Raw genomic sequence first — 17,988 nt, 5'->3', positions numbered from 1 at the left:
GGAGGTATTACTGGCCCAGGAATTTGCAATATAAAGTATTTCTTCCCTGGAATCAGTACATTCTCTCCAGCCTCCCTGCAAACCTGAATCTAGCGCATATCTTCTCATTCCTGTATCTTCAACTTTATCTTTTACTTTTATCATCATTTGAGATCATTTGATGTCTCTCCCAACATTAAAAACTTTCACTGGCTTTACACTCCTTTGCAACTACCATCCTTTCTGTTTTCAAGGCCAGAACTCCTCAAAGGATTGTCAATATTTCTCTTTACTTCCTCATTACCCATGTATTTTTCAGTTCTCTGTAATCTTACTTCTGTTCTGCCATCAGCACTCCACTAAAATTGTTCTGGTCAAAGAACAGCAAAACCCCCTTTATAGTTCATGCAATGGGCCTCATTACTTCGTACTTTCCTGAGCTCTGACAGTATCTGATACTGCTGACAGCTGCGCCTTGCTTTACTTCCATCGTCTTTCAGTGGGCTGTGCTCTAATCCCTTCTCTGCTGCCTACCATCCCTATATTGTTGTCCCTTAGGGTTTCCCAAAATCTACTCTTGTTCCCTCCATGGTTTCACTGACCATCTTTTCTGAGCTACATAACCACATACATGACCAACCATCTTACCAGACATCCTCATGTAAATGTCCCTCAGATTTCTCAAGCCTACCATGTCCAAAACTCATTCTTCTTCAGCCTCTTGCCGTGTATCTGCTGTGGAGTAAAGTATGTCAGAACACTTGACCCTATAGCCAAACTGACTGGCTTGACTCCCAGCTCCACAGCTTACTAGCTGTGTGAGGCTGGTTGGGTAAGTTACTCGACCTCCCTATGCCTGCACTTCCTCATCTGTAAAACTATGGATAATAGTACCTACCTCATGGGTCTGTTGTGAGAATTAAGGGACTACGTATTTGTAAATATTTAGGACATAAACAGCACATAGTTAGCAGTATTTATATATTTCACATATTATTCTTACTCTAATACATTCCCTAACTCAATGAATAGTACAACCAAGCCTGAAAGCTGAATGCCGTTCCTGACTTCTCTTTCTTTCCCTTAGTCTCTCTCCCCAATCAAAAGTCAAATCCTGGTAAATTTACCTCCTAAAACCTGTAGCGAATGTTTCGGCTTCACTCCCACTACCTTGATTCAGACCCCTATCACCTCTCACTTTGATTACTGCCACCCCTGTCTAACTGGTCCTTGACTTTAGTCCAACATTTTCCTCACGCTGCAGCCAGAGTCATCTCTCTCCACACCCCTTCTCTACCAGGGAAATACCTTCATTTTATTTTCTGACAAATAGTAAAACAAAAATTTTAGCAAATATAGAAAAGCACAAACAAAATCACTTACAATGTCATCACCCAGAGATAACCAGTTATTATTTTGAGGATATATCCTTTCAGGCTTTTTCTATGCAAACACACACACACACACACACACACACACACACACACACACACACACACACTTTATAATATGGCATGTGTTATTATTACGCATGTAATTTTCTATTTTGAAACCTGGAGTTTAATTGATAATATTGTGTATATCACTTCATCATAGAAAACAAAAATCAAAATATTCATTTTAAAAAAGGATTCATAGTGCATTTCATTGCGTGTAATACCCAAAATTTATTAAAGTTTATTATTAACAGACATTTAGCTTCCTTTTTTCTTTCCTCCCTCCCTCCCTCTATTTCCTTCTTTCTTTCTGGATACAGACAACAGCAAAATTTTGCCTATTTCCTGAGGATAAATTCCTAGAAGTGGAACTGCTGAGTAAAAAGGACACGAGGCAAAAGGTGTTCCAGAAGGTTGTACCATTTTGCATACTCATCAACAACATATGACAGTGACACTGGCCAATGTTAGGTATCATTCTTTTAAAATATAATACACAAATAGTATTTAATTGCTGCTTTAACATGCAATTGTTAGATAACATGTGAGGTAGAGCTTTAATATTTTTAGTTTTTGTATTTTTTCTTTTATAAATTACCCTTTGGTGTTACTAGTCCACTTTTCTACCATATTATGTTTTTCTTATTGATTTGCAAGAGTTCTTTATTACAGAGTATAGTGTGCAGTGAAGGATTAACTGAGCCGGTCTGGATGGTCCAAACTCTGCACATTCCACAGAAAGGTTTAACCCTGACCTGGCTCCTGGCAGATAATCTATAAGCCTCTGAAACATCCTGTCTACCTGACCAATGAGATTTATGGTGGGAACCTTGGGCCATGTGATATCAGCTTGCCCACTGGAGGAGCTGGAGACTGGAGGTCAGCAAAATGGGTGCTCAGCCATGCCTACATGACCAACTTCCAATAAATACTCTGGACACCAAGGTTTGAATGAACCTTCCTGCTTGGCAATACTGCCTACATACGGCCACATGTCATTGCGGGGATAATTAAGCACTAGCTGCACCAGGCCATTGACATAGGACAACTGGAAGCTCGCACCTGGTCTCTCCTGGACCCTGCCCTACACGTCTTTTTTCGTTGCTGGTTTTAATCTATATCCTTTCACTGTGATACTCATCTTACTGTGAGTATAACAGTTTTGCTGAGTTCTTTGAGTCCTCCTAGAACATCACTAAACATGAGGGTGGTCTTGGGGATCTCTGAACACAGACAGTAACCAGCAATGCACACCATACCATATGCATTGTTCTGCAACATCCTTTATTCACTAAATGTCCTAGAGATCTTTCCCCGTCTGTTAACTTCACAATAAACTATCTTATTGTTTTATAGTACCATTATATTCCACTGTACCAATCTACCACAATATGTTTAACCATATCCAAAGTGAACATTTAAGCTGTATCCATTTCTCAAATCAAACAGTATTATAATAAACATCTTTGTACATACATCCTTCGGTACCTGTGCAAGTATTTCTGCACGACAGATCTTAGAACAGAATTTCTGAGCCACTGAGTGAGTTCATTTAACATTTTGGAAGGTATAGTCAAATTGCCATTCAAAATACTTCAACTGTACAACCGGTGTACAACCCGTGCCCCTCCCCCCTGCACTTTTCTCAACACTTTGTATCACCAATATTTTAATATTTTGCCAGTCTAATGGGTGAAAAAATCTTTGTCTTCATTTGCATTCTAGGGTTACTTATGAGGTTAAGCACGTTTTTTGTTTATTGGTTTCCTGTATTTCTTCTATAAATTGCTGTGCATATCCTTTGCCCTATTTTCTTTTTGTAAAAAGCAAGTCTCTTTACATATTATGGACACTAATCCTTTTTCTCTAACACATGTTGCAAACATTTCCTTCACGTCTCTTGTTTTTAGCCCTTTGTTTCAAATATAAAATTTTAAAATTCTGATATAATTAAATTAACGAATTTTCCCCAGAGGGTTGTGTGTCCTATTCGGTATGGTGAGAGCATGAAGTGCAAGGGTGGAAGGCAAAGCAGTATGCAATACCAGGGTCATAAAGGGCTTTGAGGGCATTGCTAAACTAAAACATTATCCCGATGGCAGCAGGGAGGGGTATAAAACTTTTCAGGAACAGAGTGACTTTCAACATTCTTCACATTTAATAAGAGCACCTACTAAGTGCTGGGATCAATTCTGTCTCTTAGAAAATGATCATTTTTGTACCTGTTACATTTCCCACAATCTAAAGCAAGTAAAAGAAATAGAAAGCTCATTATACATAATTAAAGAGGATTTACTCTGCCCCCAGATTAAAACATATTTTAAATGGAAACAAAATGCTATCAATGTAGAAACTGTGAGAACAGTGAAACAGCCTAGAAACGGACCCAAGTATACACACGTCTCAAGAGTAGAATAAAAGTGTCGTATCAATTCAGTGGGAAAACAGATGATGTCAAGACCATGGGGGGGAAAGGCGTATTACTACCTAACACCTTATCACGAAATTAATGCCCAATAAAATAAAAGCTAAATGTAAAACAAGTGGGGAAAAAAGCTATTTAAAATTCTTTAAAAGTATTAGAAGAAAATAAAGGTGAATGTTTTAATACTCTTGAAATGGGGGAAAACTTTTCAAACACTAAGACCCACCCATGCCTATGCAAAAATAAACTGCAGAAGGAAATAGAAAAAAAGACGTTTGTATTGTAATCTTGGGAATGGGGGAGGCCTTCCCATTGGAGCAGGGGCACGGGGTCTCCAAGAAGCCAGAGGGCACCGCTGGGGGGCTTCGTGTCGGGACCCCCGGGCCGCCGCCCGCCCTGCCCCCTCGCCCGCCGCCGGGCCCGCGGGCGCCGCACTCACCCGCCTCCACGGACAAAGGGCGCCGCGGGCGGCTCCGCCCCCTTACGCGCCGCCGCCGCCGCCGCAGCCGCCGCCGCCTGTCCCGACCGAGGCGGGAGAGGGTGACGAGGGCCCGATGTCTGAGCCAATGACGCCCAGTGACTGGGCCCCTGGGGCTGGACCAGCCGCTGGGGCCAGGCGGACTCTGACGAAAGCCTCCCAGCAATGGCCGCCGCGCCGCGCTGGCTTGGGCTCCCCGATACGCATGCGTCAGCGGCGCCCCGCCGACCGCTTCCCACACGCCGGACTCCGGACTCCCACCCGCTCCCCGGGTCTGCTTCTCTCCTGGGCCGCGCGATCCCCGGAGGCCCGGGCCCCCATCCCAGCGCTCACAGAACTGCGAGTTCTGAGAGAGCTGAGGACCCTCCCTCCCATAGCCTCTGCCAATCGGAAACGTTGGATTGCCCGGCTCCCGGGCGGTGTCACTGCTCTGTCCCCAAGGTGACCACGCAAGCCGTCGCTCTCCTCAGTTCTGAAATACCGCCCCTCCCCGATTTTATACTAACTAAACTCGAGCTATAATAGTAATGATTGGATATAATTTTTTTTTGTAATGTGGGGCTACTGATGAGGAGACCGGAATTCTTTTAATGGGGATAACATTTTGCTTATTTAGGATTCACCAAAATCGATTGCAAAGGTTCATCTGTTAATGCTAGCCTTCAATGGGGAAAGGAGACACCTTTCAACAGATAGTGTTGGGAAAACTGGATATTCATATACCAGAGAGTGAAACTGGACCCTAGCCTTACACGATATACAAAAATTAATTCAAAATGAATCAAAATCCTAAACGTGAGAACTAAAATTATAAAACTCTTAGAAAAAACATAGGAGTGAACCTTCATGACATTGTTCTTGGCGACTATTTCTTCTGTGTGACATGAAAAGCACAGGCAATAAAAGAAAAAATAAATAAACTGGACTTCAGTATTTAACAGTTTTGTATACCAAAAGACGGTAATAATAGAGTAAAAAGGCAATCCACAAAATGGGAGAAAATATCTACAAATCATATATCCAATAAGGGTTTAATATCCAAAATATATAAAAAACACTACAAATCAACAACAAATAAACAGACAACTAGATTTTAATATGGGCAAAGGACTTGAACAGACATTTCTTCTAACAAGGTATATACAGACGGCCAATAAGCACATGAAAAGATGTTCAACATCACTAATCATTAGGGAAATGCAAGTCTAAAACCACAAGAGATGCCAATTCACACCCACTAGGATGGCTACTATTAAAAAAACAAAGTATAAGTGTTGGCAATGATGTGGAGTGATTGGAATCTTTGTGTGCTACCGTTGGAAATGTAAAATGGTATGGCTGCTGTGGAATTTTTCAAAAAATTAAACATAGAATTACAATATGATCCAGCAATTCCACTTCTGGGTAGATATTTAAGAGAATTGAAAACAGGGTCTCAAAGAGATGTTTGCATCCCCATATTTTTTTGCAGCATTATTCACAATAGACAAAAAGTAGGAGAAACCCACTGCTCGTTGACAGATGAATGAATAAGCAAAATGTGGTATATGTATACATACCATGGAATATCATTCAGCCTTAAAAAGGAAGGAAATTCTGAAACATGCTACAACATGGATGAATCTTGAAGACATTATGCTGAGTGAAATAATTCAGTCACAAAAAGACAAATACTGTATGATTCCACTTATATGAGATACCTAGAGTAGTTAAATTCTGACATTGACAGAAATTACTGTCAGCTACTGTTTAATGACTATAAAATGTCAATTTGAGACGATGAAAAGAGTTCTGGAGGTAGATGGTGCTTATGGTCGTCCAACAATGTGAATGTATTGAACGTCACTGAAATTAAGATGGTAAATTTTATGTTACGTATTTTTCAAAACAATTAATAAAACAGCTGAATTCTTATACCTGTTTCTACATTCAAACTTTTGAAGTATATTCTCTTGGTTGATGTTTCTGAAGAAAATCTAGCTTCATTTAGATATGTAGTTGGGAAAAGGAATCCTTTAATATGTCTCCTCACATAATTGTGAATATTCTTCGATACACCACCAAAACTTGACAAGATTAGTTGCAAGATGATTCCGAAACCATATTTATACACTTTTTGTTTTATTGCATTAAAATCTGTTGGTCTATCTTACTTTCCAAATGGATCTTGAACTCACATATGACTGTTTTTTTTTTTTAATTGAAGTGTAGTTGACTTACAATCTTAGTTTCAGGTGTACAGTGTCATGTATGACTTTGTAATGTCACACACTGGCCATTTGGAAAATATCTGTTTTCTGAGTTATCTAACTCAGTGGTTCTCAGCTGGGGGTGATTTTACCCTCCAGGAAATATTTCGCAAAGTCTAGAAAGAGGTTTGGTTGTCACATTCCGGGATTGCTACTGACTGAGTAGAGGCTAGAGATCCTGCTAAACGTCTTACAACACACAGAACAGCCTTCCACAACAAAAGACTACACAGCCCCAAATGTCAATAATGTTGAGGTTGGAAGACCCTAGTTTATTTAATGCTGACATATTTCATTATACAATACAAACATTTTATGTTTGTTAATATCATCACTAATCTTTCTGGGAAAGTTTGTATTAGGGAGCTGTCAAGATCATGATGGTGGATACAAGTTCTCCAAGAAAGCTCAAATTGTATCACTTACAACATATTTTTCAGTTATTTTCCTTCATGTTACAAAGCACACTTCAATCATTTTCAAGAAACTATCTTAGAAATAAGCAAGCCTAAAAAGCTAGTATTTGCTAGTTGTTTTTGCAGTTGAAGTTGGTGTGCCATAAAATAAGGAGTTACTATCTCTCACAATCACATAACTTGTTTTACTCAAGAGACCCATCACACTTGTATGTGATGTACGGGCGAAATGGGTACTCACTGCCTTGATTAAAGGAGCAGCAGTTTTACCCACCATCGCTTCAGTGCAAATATCAACACAGTGGAAAAAACAAATTAACTTAGTATTATTAGAAAAAAAAATGACCCTATGGGCCCCCTGAAACAGTGTCAGGGATCCCCAGGGGCCCAAGGACCATACTTTGTAAACTTCTGTTCTACATTTACGTGAGGGAAGCAAATCCCTGTGTGTTTAAGGCACCATTAATTAGGTTTTAAAATACAAGGTAATTGTACCTCTAGTTTTCAAACTGTCTTCTGCAGACTTGCCAAAAAGTCAGCAGATACACAGAGATACTTTTAAAAAATAATTCTCTTTTTTCCCAGCTTTATTGAGGTATAATTGACAAATAAAAATTGTATATATTTAAAGCATACAATGTGATGTTTTGCTATACATATATATTGTGAAATGTTTTCCACAATCAAGCTAACATATCCATCATTTCACATAGTTACCACTGGGGTTTCTGTGCGTGTGCTGGGGAGAAACTATTCTTTCAGCAAATTTTAAGTGTACTATACAGTGCTATTAATTATAGTCACCATGCTGTACATTAGATTTGTAGAGTTTTTTCATCTGCATAACAAACTTGAGAGTCAACTTTATAGTAACTTCAAATTATGAGATAGGATAAGTATGAGAAGTTAAGAGACAACCCTTTTTCAGTGGTTTAAGTGTTCACTGTTGATTGCAACGACAGCCTGGGAATCATTGTATTAACCAGCATTAATGTTCTGCTAAATAATATAGAACCTTCATATATATTACACTTGAGTAAACCATACCAAAAAACAAAACACTGTCTGTGTTAGAAAACACTATTTACCATTAGCCTCAGTCTCAGTGTCTTTGTGTTGTACTCAAAAGTAGGGTAGCGTGTCCTTCTCAGGCGATGCTGCTTAGAAATCAGCACAGCATGCTCTCTTGTATCTCTCCTCCCTTGTTCCAAACTGTTGCAAACACAGTGAATATTTGGTCCACAACTGGGGACAGAAGAAAGAGCACCAGCTTTGGAGTCAGCTCAGATCTGCATCTGCTGCATAGCTCAAATCTTGGGCAAGTAAGTACTTAATTTTTCTGATTCTGAGTTTTCTCTTATGGCATATGGCAATGAAAATATGTGTATCGCATCTACTGCGAGGACCGAAGGAGGTAAAGCACATAAGCACGCAGCACAATGCGAGGTGCGTAGTAAGTGCTTCCTAAATGACAACTAGCATGAATTTGGTTCTGTGTCTAAGGGAATTATTTAGATATTTAAAAGCTCTGCTTTCCCAATTCTCCTTGAATAGGTATATTCTAACACCACCTGATAAGTTACTCTGGAAAATTAAGTAATCATAATTGTCTTTCTGGTTTTTTTTTTTAAGCACTTTTTAAGAGGGAAGAGGGGGTGAGATAGAGGTATATGATTAAGAGACACAAACTACTATGTATGAAATAAATAAGCAACAAGGATATATTGTACAGCATGGGAAATATAGCCATTATTTTGTAACAACTTTAAATGGAGTACAATCTATAAAAAATACTGAATTACTATGTTGTACACCTGAAACTAATATTGTAAATCAACTATACTTCACCACAGAAAAAAAAGTAAGAAAGAAAAAGAAAAGCAAAATTCCCTATTTCCCTTTCTCGTGGCCAGAGAATTCTTAAAAGAAGAAGAATGCTCTTTGTCCTTTTGATTTCAAAAAGGAGCTTACCTTTCTTTAGATGCTTTTTGTGTGTTTGATTAAATGTATTACTGGACATTGTAAGTTGAATATTATATATTATTTATTATATAGAAGCCTGACTAGCAAAATAGCCACAATTTAAAACAGGTCAGTAGTGTGGACTGAAGGCCAAAACCTGGGATAATGTCTATACTAGATTCCCTTATTGATCTAAATTGTATTGTAGGAATGTAGCCCTTGACGGTAATCTTTTAAAGGTTTTTGTTTCTTTGTTTTCAGCTTCTTCAGTCTAACATGGCAGAAAAACCAAGGCGTATGTCTACACAAACACTGGATGATGAGGATACAGTTGAGTATATCTTTCAAAGAGAACTCTCCATTTTGTACTTCAGTAAGACTGCGTAGCTTCAAAATATTGACTCAGTAAACTGACTCAGAGCTAGATGATAAAGGCTCATGTTTGTTATGTTTGCACATGAATTAACTTTTATACTGATCAGAGTTAAATGTCAACGATGTCGCATGTTTCTTGAGTCTCCAGGCACTTTTAATAGTGCAAAGACTGTTCCTATTTAACACCAAAGAATTACAAATGAAAACTCCAGAACCTCCAGTAGGTGAAAAGAATAATGCTACTTTGACGCATATGCTTGTGGAACATTATGTGCTGATAATAAATAACTTTTAAATGAAGTTATTTTAGGAAGTGGCCAGTGGCTGCTTTTTTATTACCTTACTGAGTGGGAGATTGTACCAAGTTCCATTTTAAGGTGAGCCTCTACATAGAAATTCATAGAAAATTTTAAACTAAGAGAGTAGCATATCTGGAAACTATGCAAAATGTGAGATGATGTATAGTGTTCTAGTGTCCTTCTTAGAGTTCAAGATGAATTTCCAGGAAAGTTTCAACCAGCAGAGATAAGTTCAGACTGCCCATCCTTTATCTGGATACATTGACCACCATAGGTTTTCTTCCTCTACAGTTACATTACAGTGTTAAATCTTTACCCTTATAATCAACCTAAGTTTCTTTCCGCCTTTTTCTCTTTATGCTTTTATTAAGATTCACTTGCCATTAAGCCATGGGCTGTAAATGCGACATGAGACGTTTAATTCTTTTAGATTTTCTGTAGTTTTCTCATTCGTCACAGTGTTTTTATAGTTGACAGTGTATGTTGATACTTTTTTCTGTTTCCCTGTCTGGTCACTCTTCATCTTCTTTTCAGGCGTCTCTTTTCACCTCCTGAGAGTCATTCTTGTCTTATTCTTAGGCCTTTTTTTTTTTTTTTTTTTTTAGTTTTTTTAATTTTTAAAATGTTATCTTCCTTCAAGCCTCCACTGTGCTCAAATGACTATAACTGCCTTCAGGGTATTTCTATACTTTCTTTAAAACTAAAATTTCAAAACTCAAACTTATCTTGCTCTCACACAAAAAAACACTAGCTTTTTCTTCTGCCTTTCTTATAACTGGTCATGGTATCTCATTAGTTATTAAGTTCTTTTGATTCTTTTTTTTTCAAAATGTCTCACTCATCTCACTATTTTTCCACTCACACCAATAGTTTTAGTACCACTCACATTCATCAGGGAAGGGGCTTCACAACTTATCTTCTGGCCCTGGTTTCCTTTCCAGGCCACTCTGCATGCTAAGTGCCCCATTCATCTGTTTGAAATGCTTCTTCCTTCTGCTGTTCTCTGGCTCAAATCTCCAGCTACTGCCCTTTACCATTTAGATAAAATCCATATTCCTTAGCCTCATATTCAAAACTCTCTATTGCTGGGGTCCTTTTTATCTTTCTAATTTTCCCTCCTTCAGTTTCCCAATTTAAATCTTTTCCTTTAGATAGGCAACTTCCTTATGGCACAGGAGCACATAGTCCATAATTCTACCTCTAAGCCTGTTGCCATATTTGCCTCTTGTTCATAATACTTACCTCATCCACACAAACCTTATCCTGTCTTCAAGAGCCAATCTGCTGTCTTTTTAAATCATCTTGCACTACGCCATACCACAGTCATTTATCCTTCTTCCAAATTCCTATATTATCTTTTTCTAAAAGTAAATGTTTTTGTTAACAGTTTTATTTTTTTAAATTTCCACTTAATTTTTAAAGCTTTTTGGGGGGGGAGTGCAGGTAATTTTATTTATTTATTTATTTAAACATTTTTAATGGATATACCGGGGATTAAACCCAGGACCTCATGTATACTAAGCATGCACTCTATCACTGAACTACCCTCCCCCTGAATTCCTATATTATTTATTGACTTTTCTATAATTTTGGTACTTAGTATGATGTTAATTGATTTTAATTTTTTCTACATGGTTTCATTGAACTTCATTGAAATTGTAGCCTCTTCATAAATAAGACTCTTGACTTGTAGAACATTAGCATGTGAAAGAATTTTAAGCTCACTTGGTCAAAAGTTTTCATTTTGCACAAGGGAAAACAAGCACCAGTGACTGTCCAAAAGGTTCCCTATGACAAGTGAATTTCTTATTCAGCTGACTTCCCTTGCCACTGGAAAAGAGTCCAGTGAGTACAGGATAAGCAGGCTTGTCAAAGTTTGTAGAGTGCTTTATAATTTACAGACTATAACTTAATCCCATTTGCTACATTATCCTGTTTGCCAGATATAGTCTGTGTGTCTTTGCTATCATGAGGGATTAAGATAATATATGATTAACACCTCAGTTTCATGTGAATGTGTATGAAATAATCCTTTAATAGTATGATATTGTATTTTATATAGATATATCTTTATATACCTTACATTTTTATATACCTACCTTGTTTACTTCTTAATTTGCTTTATTGTGGATGGTGCAAAGGTGAATTCAAGAACAAGATCTGAATGATCATAAATTCCAGATTAATAGAATCTGAAATATTTAAGTGTTCTACATAGATTATATTGGCATTTTATAAAAATACATACCATAAGAAAGAACTTTTGGCTCATCAGAAGACATTTGTTAAGTAAGAGTGATGACACTATGGAAACCCCTACTTGTTCATTTTGCTCTTTGGGTGAAAACTCAGTGTTAATGAGGCCAAGGTTTCTGGTCCTTTCCTGATAAGAAAATGGGCAATATTTTGTTCTATGGACACACAAAGTACTTTGATCTGGTACCTCCCTGATCTAGTTTTAAAAATGAGAGAATCCTGCCAAAAGGGAGTCTGGGAGAGAGGGAATGGTGGAATGTCAAAATCTATTATTGTTACATTACATATAATCTTCAGATTAGATGGATCAGAACGTTCTCTTCATAAGCAGAGGACTCAGAATTTACAACATATATTAAACCTTCTCTTCCAAGAGCACAAAGAGTAAGAAATTGAATATGTTTTTTTCTTATTTTTTATTTGATTGTATTTCCAATTTAGTATTACTAAGTATGCTCTCTCTAAATTAAAAAATCCCCATTTTTATTAATTTTTATTAATTAATTTTTATTGATTATTATTATTTTATTTTTTATGAATTTATTAATTAATTTTTTATTAATTAATTCTTTGTTGACTCCTGAATTCCTGGTTGGTCCCATCCCTATCATTAACTGTTCGTTGAACATAGACTAATTCAACTAGCGACTATTGAGAACCTGCTGTGAGCTCGGAATTAACGAAGTAAAATGAACAAAATTCTATCTCAAATTCTATCTCAAAATTCTAGCTCAAAGTCTGTTGAACTCTGTCTTAGGGTAAATCATGATATAAACTGTTTGAAATTTAACCTCTTATTTTGATGTAAGAGAATTAAATTAATTTTAATATTAACCATAGTGAAACTGTTCATTGAAGATAAATGTTTCCTTATATCCACTGTGTCTACTATATTAGAATGCTTATGGAAAAAGAAATAGCATAATTTTATTTTCTATGCAAAGAATGTTTTAAAAAAATCTTAATGGGGGAGGATACAGCTCAGCTGATAGACTGCTTGCTTAGCATGCATGAGGTCCTGGGTTCAATCTCCAGTACCTCCATTAAAAAATAAATAAACCTAAAACAAACAAACAAACAAACAAACCTAATTACCCTCCCCAAAACAAAACAAACAAAATCTTGGAAGCATACTCTTATTTAGGACTACTAACTCTATGATTTCTTGGTTAAGAAAAAATTTTTAAATAATTTCATATTGTTGACCACACTATTCAAAATACTTATGCTAAAAATGTGATTTAGTGAATCTATTTTACTCTTGCTGCTGAACTTAATTAACAGCCGCATAGCAGGGTGATTCAGAAAGTGGTAGGAATGCACAAAGGAATATGAAATTGGAATATGAAGAATAATAATCCAATTAATAGTTTTGATGCTCAAATATGCAACATTTGGATAGTAGGTGCCATTTAAACAGATTCTCCTGTGCTTTATAAATTGTATTTTAATATATATGGGGAGAAAGGACATCTTCACACTAATAGTTTTTCCAATATGTAAACATGATACATGTTTCTGTTTATGTAGTTCTATCTTAATCATGCTTATCATTGTTTTGTGGTTTTCTGTGAATGTCTTACATATCTCTATAATACTTGATATTATTTCTGTCATTTTGAATTCATTGAGACTTGTTCTGTGGCTTAATGTATGATCTATCCTAGAAAATGTTTTGTGTGCATCTGAGAAAAATGTGTATTAGATAGCTGTTAGATGGAACTTTCTATATATGCCTGTGAGGTCCCTTCGGTCTATTGCTTTGTTCAAATCTGCTGTTTCCTTATTGGTTCTCTGTCTGGATGATCTGTCTATCCATTGTTGAGAGTTGGGTGTTCGAGTCCCTGACTACTACTACATTGGTCTCTCTTTCTCCTTTTAGTTCTGATAGTAATTGCTTTGTATATTCAAGTGCCCCAATGTTGAGTGCATATTTATAATAATTACATATTCTTGATGGATTGTCCTCTTTATCATTATAATTTAGTTTATTTTGTTTGAAATAAGTATAGCTGCTTTCACTTTCTTTTGGTAACCATTTGCTTGAAATAGCTTTTTCCGTCACTTTACTCCTTCTATTGTGTTCCTAAAACTAACGTTACTCTCACGTAGGCAGCATATCCTTTAATTTTTAAAAAATCTATTCAGCCTTCTATGATTTTTTATTGGAGAATTAATCCACTTACATTGAAAGCAAGTCTTGGTAGGCAAGGACTTACTACTGCCATTTTGTTAATTATTTCTGTTTTGTAATTGTTTTGTTCTTTATGTGTTATCTTGCTGTGTTCTTTTGTGGTTTGATGACTTTTTTTGGTGGTATGCTTTGACTCCTGTATCATTACCTTTTGTGTATCTAAAATAATCTATCATTTCACCCATTATATCCATTTTTTTCTGTGGATTCTTAAATATACTTACGGTAGTTACCTTACAGTGTTTATCAATTCCAGTATCCTCATTGTCTGGCTATTTCCATTGATTGTGTTTTTCCTTGGCTCATGGGACAGATTTTTTTCTGCTTCTTCATATCTGGTAATTTTCATTATGCATTGAGCATTATGTATGGTGTACGGTAGAAAGTCTGAGTTCTATTATTTTATTTCTCTAAAAAGTATTGAATTTTGTTTTAGCAGGCAGTTAGATTACTGGCAAGTCATTTGGACCCTGTCAAGTCATGCTACTCTTTGTAAAGATGGATTTACCTTAGTTATACCCTTCTACTTGCAAGTAATCCTTTGACTTAAAGCATAATCCTGAATCCTATAGCAAATCCTTTTACAACTTAAAGTTAAGTGTTTACCAAACATATAACTTGGAAGACATTTAAACTCCAAACTCTGTCTCCTTAGGTCTTCCCAGGACCACTGCTGAAATACCAGCTCAGCACTTTCGGAATGCCAGCTCCTCTCAATTTTTTGTAGTCATGCCTGCATGTGCAGAGTTAGATTCAGCCAAGTATTCTTAAGTTTGCAGATTTGGATCTCCCTGCTCTGTGGCTTGCTCTTTCAGGATTTCTCTCTCAATATCCTAGTGTTTTGTCAGCCCCAACTTTTGACCTTAGACTTCACAGCTCAAGATTGTCAGTCTTTGCCTGTGCTCTGCTTCCCAAGCTTCTCATTCACAGGGGAGGAGCCTCAAGAGCATACATGGACAAACCTAGTTCACCTATTATTTTAACCTTATTCCCAGAATTTGATTTAGTCCTGTTTCTGCTTCCTTTTCTTTCCATTCCAGTGCTTCAAATAGTTGTTTCTAATTGTAAATGTAAGGAAAGGTAAAATGCTGTGTTACTCTGATATCACTAAAAGCTGAGAATGTACACACGATTTTATGTCTTACATTTTAACTTAACATTTTCATGTAACCATTTTTCAATTTATTAAAGCATTCTTTATAAATGTCTTTAGAGACTTAAGAATGCTCCAGTATGTGCCTGAATAAATATATTATCATTTACTTAGACATTCTGTTTCAGGGAGTCATATATTTGGTTGTTAGAGGGCTACACTGAACACTTCTCTGTATAAAGCATTTATGAAATCTTCTAGTCGTTTGGGAGAGATTTCCAGGGGTAAGATTAATATAAATTGTTAAGCCTTCTCTGAATTATTTTTTCCATCTTTTAAAAATAATCAATTGGTAAATGTATGTATAATAGTGATGGATATCTAGTTTTCTGGGCTGGTGTTATTACCAGTGTATCCCTTTAACAATTTGATGTAACACAAGTTCTCAGAGAGCATATAACAAGTTTGAAGTCAAATTTTTTAGTTGCTTTTTAAAAAACTCAAGTTGACTTTGGTTTTCTTACATATATTAACATATATTGGGTTTCCTGAAAATGCTACACTGAAACAGAATGAAAGAATGTTGTTTCCTTTTTTCTATAAAAATAATTTATTATTTTAGAGTAACACACTGGGCTTTCTTATGGTATTTCTTTAATTTCTTACTTTTAAATTTAGAAATATAGTCTATTTGAGTGTGATCAAGGATAGAGTCACTATAAAAATGATGACAAAATCTGTGTGTCTGGACAAAGATTTCTCTTTTCACAAATTTACTTCATTTGCATTTTGTCTGAGGTATGACTATGAAATGATACTCAATTCCATTTCTTTGATATGTTATTATAATCATATTTTCAAATGATATTTCTTATTCTAATTAAAAAATACATATTTTTTTTCTTCAAGCAAAAAGAAGATAATGCCCGCTGTTTAACTATGCTTGGTCATTTTGGTTTTGATTGTTTGCCTCAACAGTTGGTGAACAAATCTGTTCAACAAGGATTTTCTTTTAATATTCTCTGTGTGGGTAAGTGTCAAACCCCTCACATGAATTATTTCTTAATTTTCCTAAATGCTTATTTCAACTTTCCTTAAGCAACATAACTGGTGCTGTTAATTTAATACCACGCCTCTATGTTTGTATTTTCATTTTCTTAGTCATGTTACTTAGACATTTTTTCTTTAAATGTTTCAGTGCTCTTCTAGATCCGATACAGTTCTCTGTATATTATCTTTCTATATTATGTTAATGGCTGAAGGAGTCAGGAGTAGTATGTATACTTTCAAGGACATTCCAGTCTTTGAAGTATCTGGGACCCTTTAAATCACGCTAGGGGTTCAGAGTGTTACTTCTTCTCAGACATCTTATGCCCCTATGATGTGTCTGTGTTTATATAGGGGAAACTGGAATTGGAAAATCAACATTGGTCGACACATTGTTCAATACTAATTTGAAAGACAAAAAATCCTCACATTTCTACTCAGATGTTGGACTTAAAGTTCAGACCTATGAACTTCAGGAAAGCCACGTTCAGTTGAAATTAACTGTTGTGAAAACAGTGGGATATGGTGATCAAATGAGCAAGGAAGCCAGGTGAGTGCTCTCTTATTTTAATTTAAAAGTTATCCTTATTTCAAGAATTTACTGTCAAAATGTAATATTCTTCTAAGGCAACTGAAACTTTTTCTCCCAGATATTAATTATTTCCTAATTAAGTAATATTATCTTCTTATTATGAAATTGATTCTTAATCCAATTTTCTGATTTCCTTACAAGATTTTGGAATTAACCAATTATAACAAAAATTTGTTGATGTGGTTTCTGTTCATTTTAACTTATTTTCTTACTTGTCCTCTGGTACTATGGGGACTTTTTACAGTTCTTGGGTCAGATTTAAACTATCTGTGTAAGAGGGAAATAAACTGTGACATAGCAATAGCTTTAGATTTTTATCTTTTTGTGAAATGGATGCATATTCATTATCATAATACATGATAATATATATCATACTTTTCTACTTCACTAAAGGTAGCATTAGAGTGAAAAATTTTTTTCCATATATTGACCTTTTTGGTGTGACTTAGGTTAGTTATATGTAGTGATATGCTGAAACTGGTTCATACAAGCTATTGAGAATAGGTTGTGCTCAAGTCTACATTTAATGACCTCATTTGGGTAGTCTGAAATTAGCCAAGGTGGGAGTATTCACAACACAGAGATCAGCAAATGCTACAAATCAGTTTTCTTTTCCCTCCTAGAGGGCTGTGTTTTAAACATTCACCACTGGTTAAAGACACCACTAACACACCACTGGTTAAAGACAGCCTTTTAAACATGTAAGTTCTAACAAGTATGAAAATAATTTGTGTGACACTTGTATGTAAAGAATAGACAGCTGAGAAAAGACTTGAAGCAAAGGCAAATGATACATTGCTTTAAATATTAATATATAAAAAAAGAATATTATTATAGTACTAATAGTCAATACTTCTGAAAGTATTTTTTAATATACGATTAAGCCTAGGGTCGATATGCTTAATGTACTGTATGCATTTCATTGTATTGTGGACTGAGGCCCACAATAGGTGGTGCCCTCTCTATTAATTTCCTGAGTCTGTCGTAAGAAGTTACCTTAAACTGAGTGGCTTTTCAGGAGGCCAGAAGTCAAAAATCAAGGACTAGCAGGGCCACACTCTCAGCAGGCTCTAGGAGAGACTCTTTCTTTGCTTTTGTAGTTGACATTCCCTCTGGCTACATCAGTCCGATCTCTGCCTCCATCTTCACATAGCCTTCTCTGCTCTCTATTGATCTCTTTTAAGGAC

At 36.1% G+C, this 17,988-nt stretch overlaps 2 protein-coding genes across 15 annotated transcripts in view; one reads left to right on the top strand and one right to left on the bottom strand.

Moving 5' to 3' along the window:
- The window catches only part of ZNF713 (zinc finger protein 713), a 69,422-nt gene that overhangs the window by 23,415 nt on the left and 28,019 nt on the right, over positions 1–17,988 (bottom strand). For 10 of the 13 annotated variants that reach the window (XR_012061223.1, XR_012061222.1, XR_012061221.1 and 7 more), the window contains exon 1: positions 4,280–4,681. The exons of the other annotated variants lie outside the window; for them this stretch is intronic. The gene's annotated coding sequence lies outside the window, so the exon portion shown is untranslated. Of the gene's footprint in view, positions 1–4,279; positions 4,682–17,988 lie in introns of those variants that run through there. 13 annotated transcript variants of the gene reach the window in all.
- Positions 8,230–17,988, top strand: part of SEPTIN14 (septin 14) — a 28,459-nt gene continuing 18,700 nt past the window's right edge. The window contains exons 1-4 of one of the 2 annotated variants that reach the window (XM_006201336.3): positions 8,230–8,305; positions 9,207–9,275; positions 16,072–16,192; positions 16,564–16,759. In XM_006201336.3, the coding sequence (XP_006201398.2) occupies positions 9,222–9,275; positions 16,072–16,192; positions 16,564–16,759 (371 nt within the window). In that variant the 5' untranslated portion in view covers positions 8,230–8,305; positions 9,207–9,221. Of the gene's footprint in view, positions 8,306–9,206; positions 9,276–16,071; positions 16,193–16,563; positions 16,760–17,447; positions 17,503–17,988 lie in introns of those variants that run through there. The other variant, XM_072943024.1, reaches the window with a different exon arrangement.

This window comes from Vicugna pacos, chromosome 18 (assembly GCF_048564905.1).
Source record: "Vicugna pacos chromosome 18, VicPac4, whole genome shotgun sequence".
Classification (NCBI taxonomy): Eukaryota; Metazoa; Chordata; class Mammalia; order Artiodactyla; family Camelidae; genus Vicugna; species Vicugna pacos.
The sequence above is the reverse complement of the archived record's forward strand: the minus strand, read 5'-3'. Positions and strand labels throughout refer to the sequence as shown.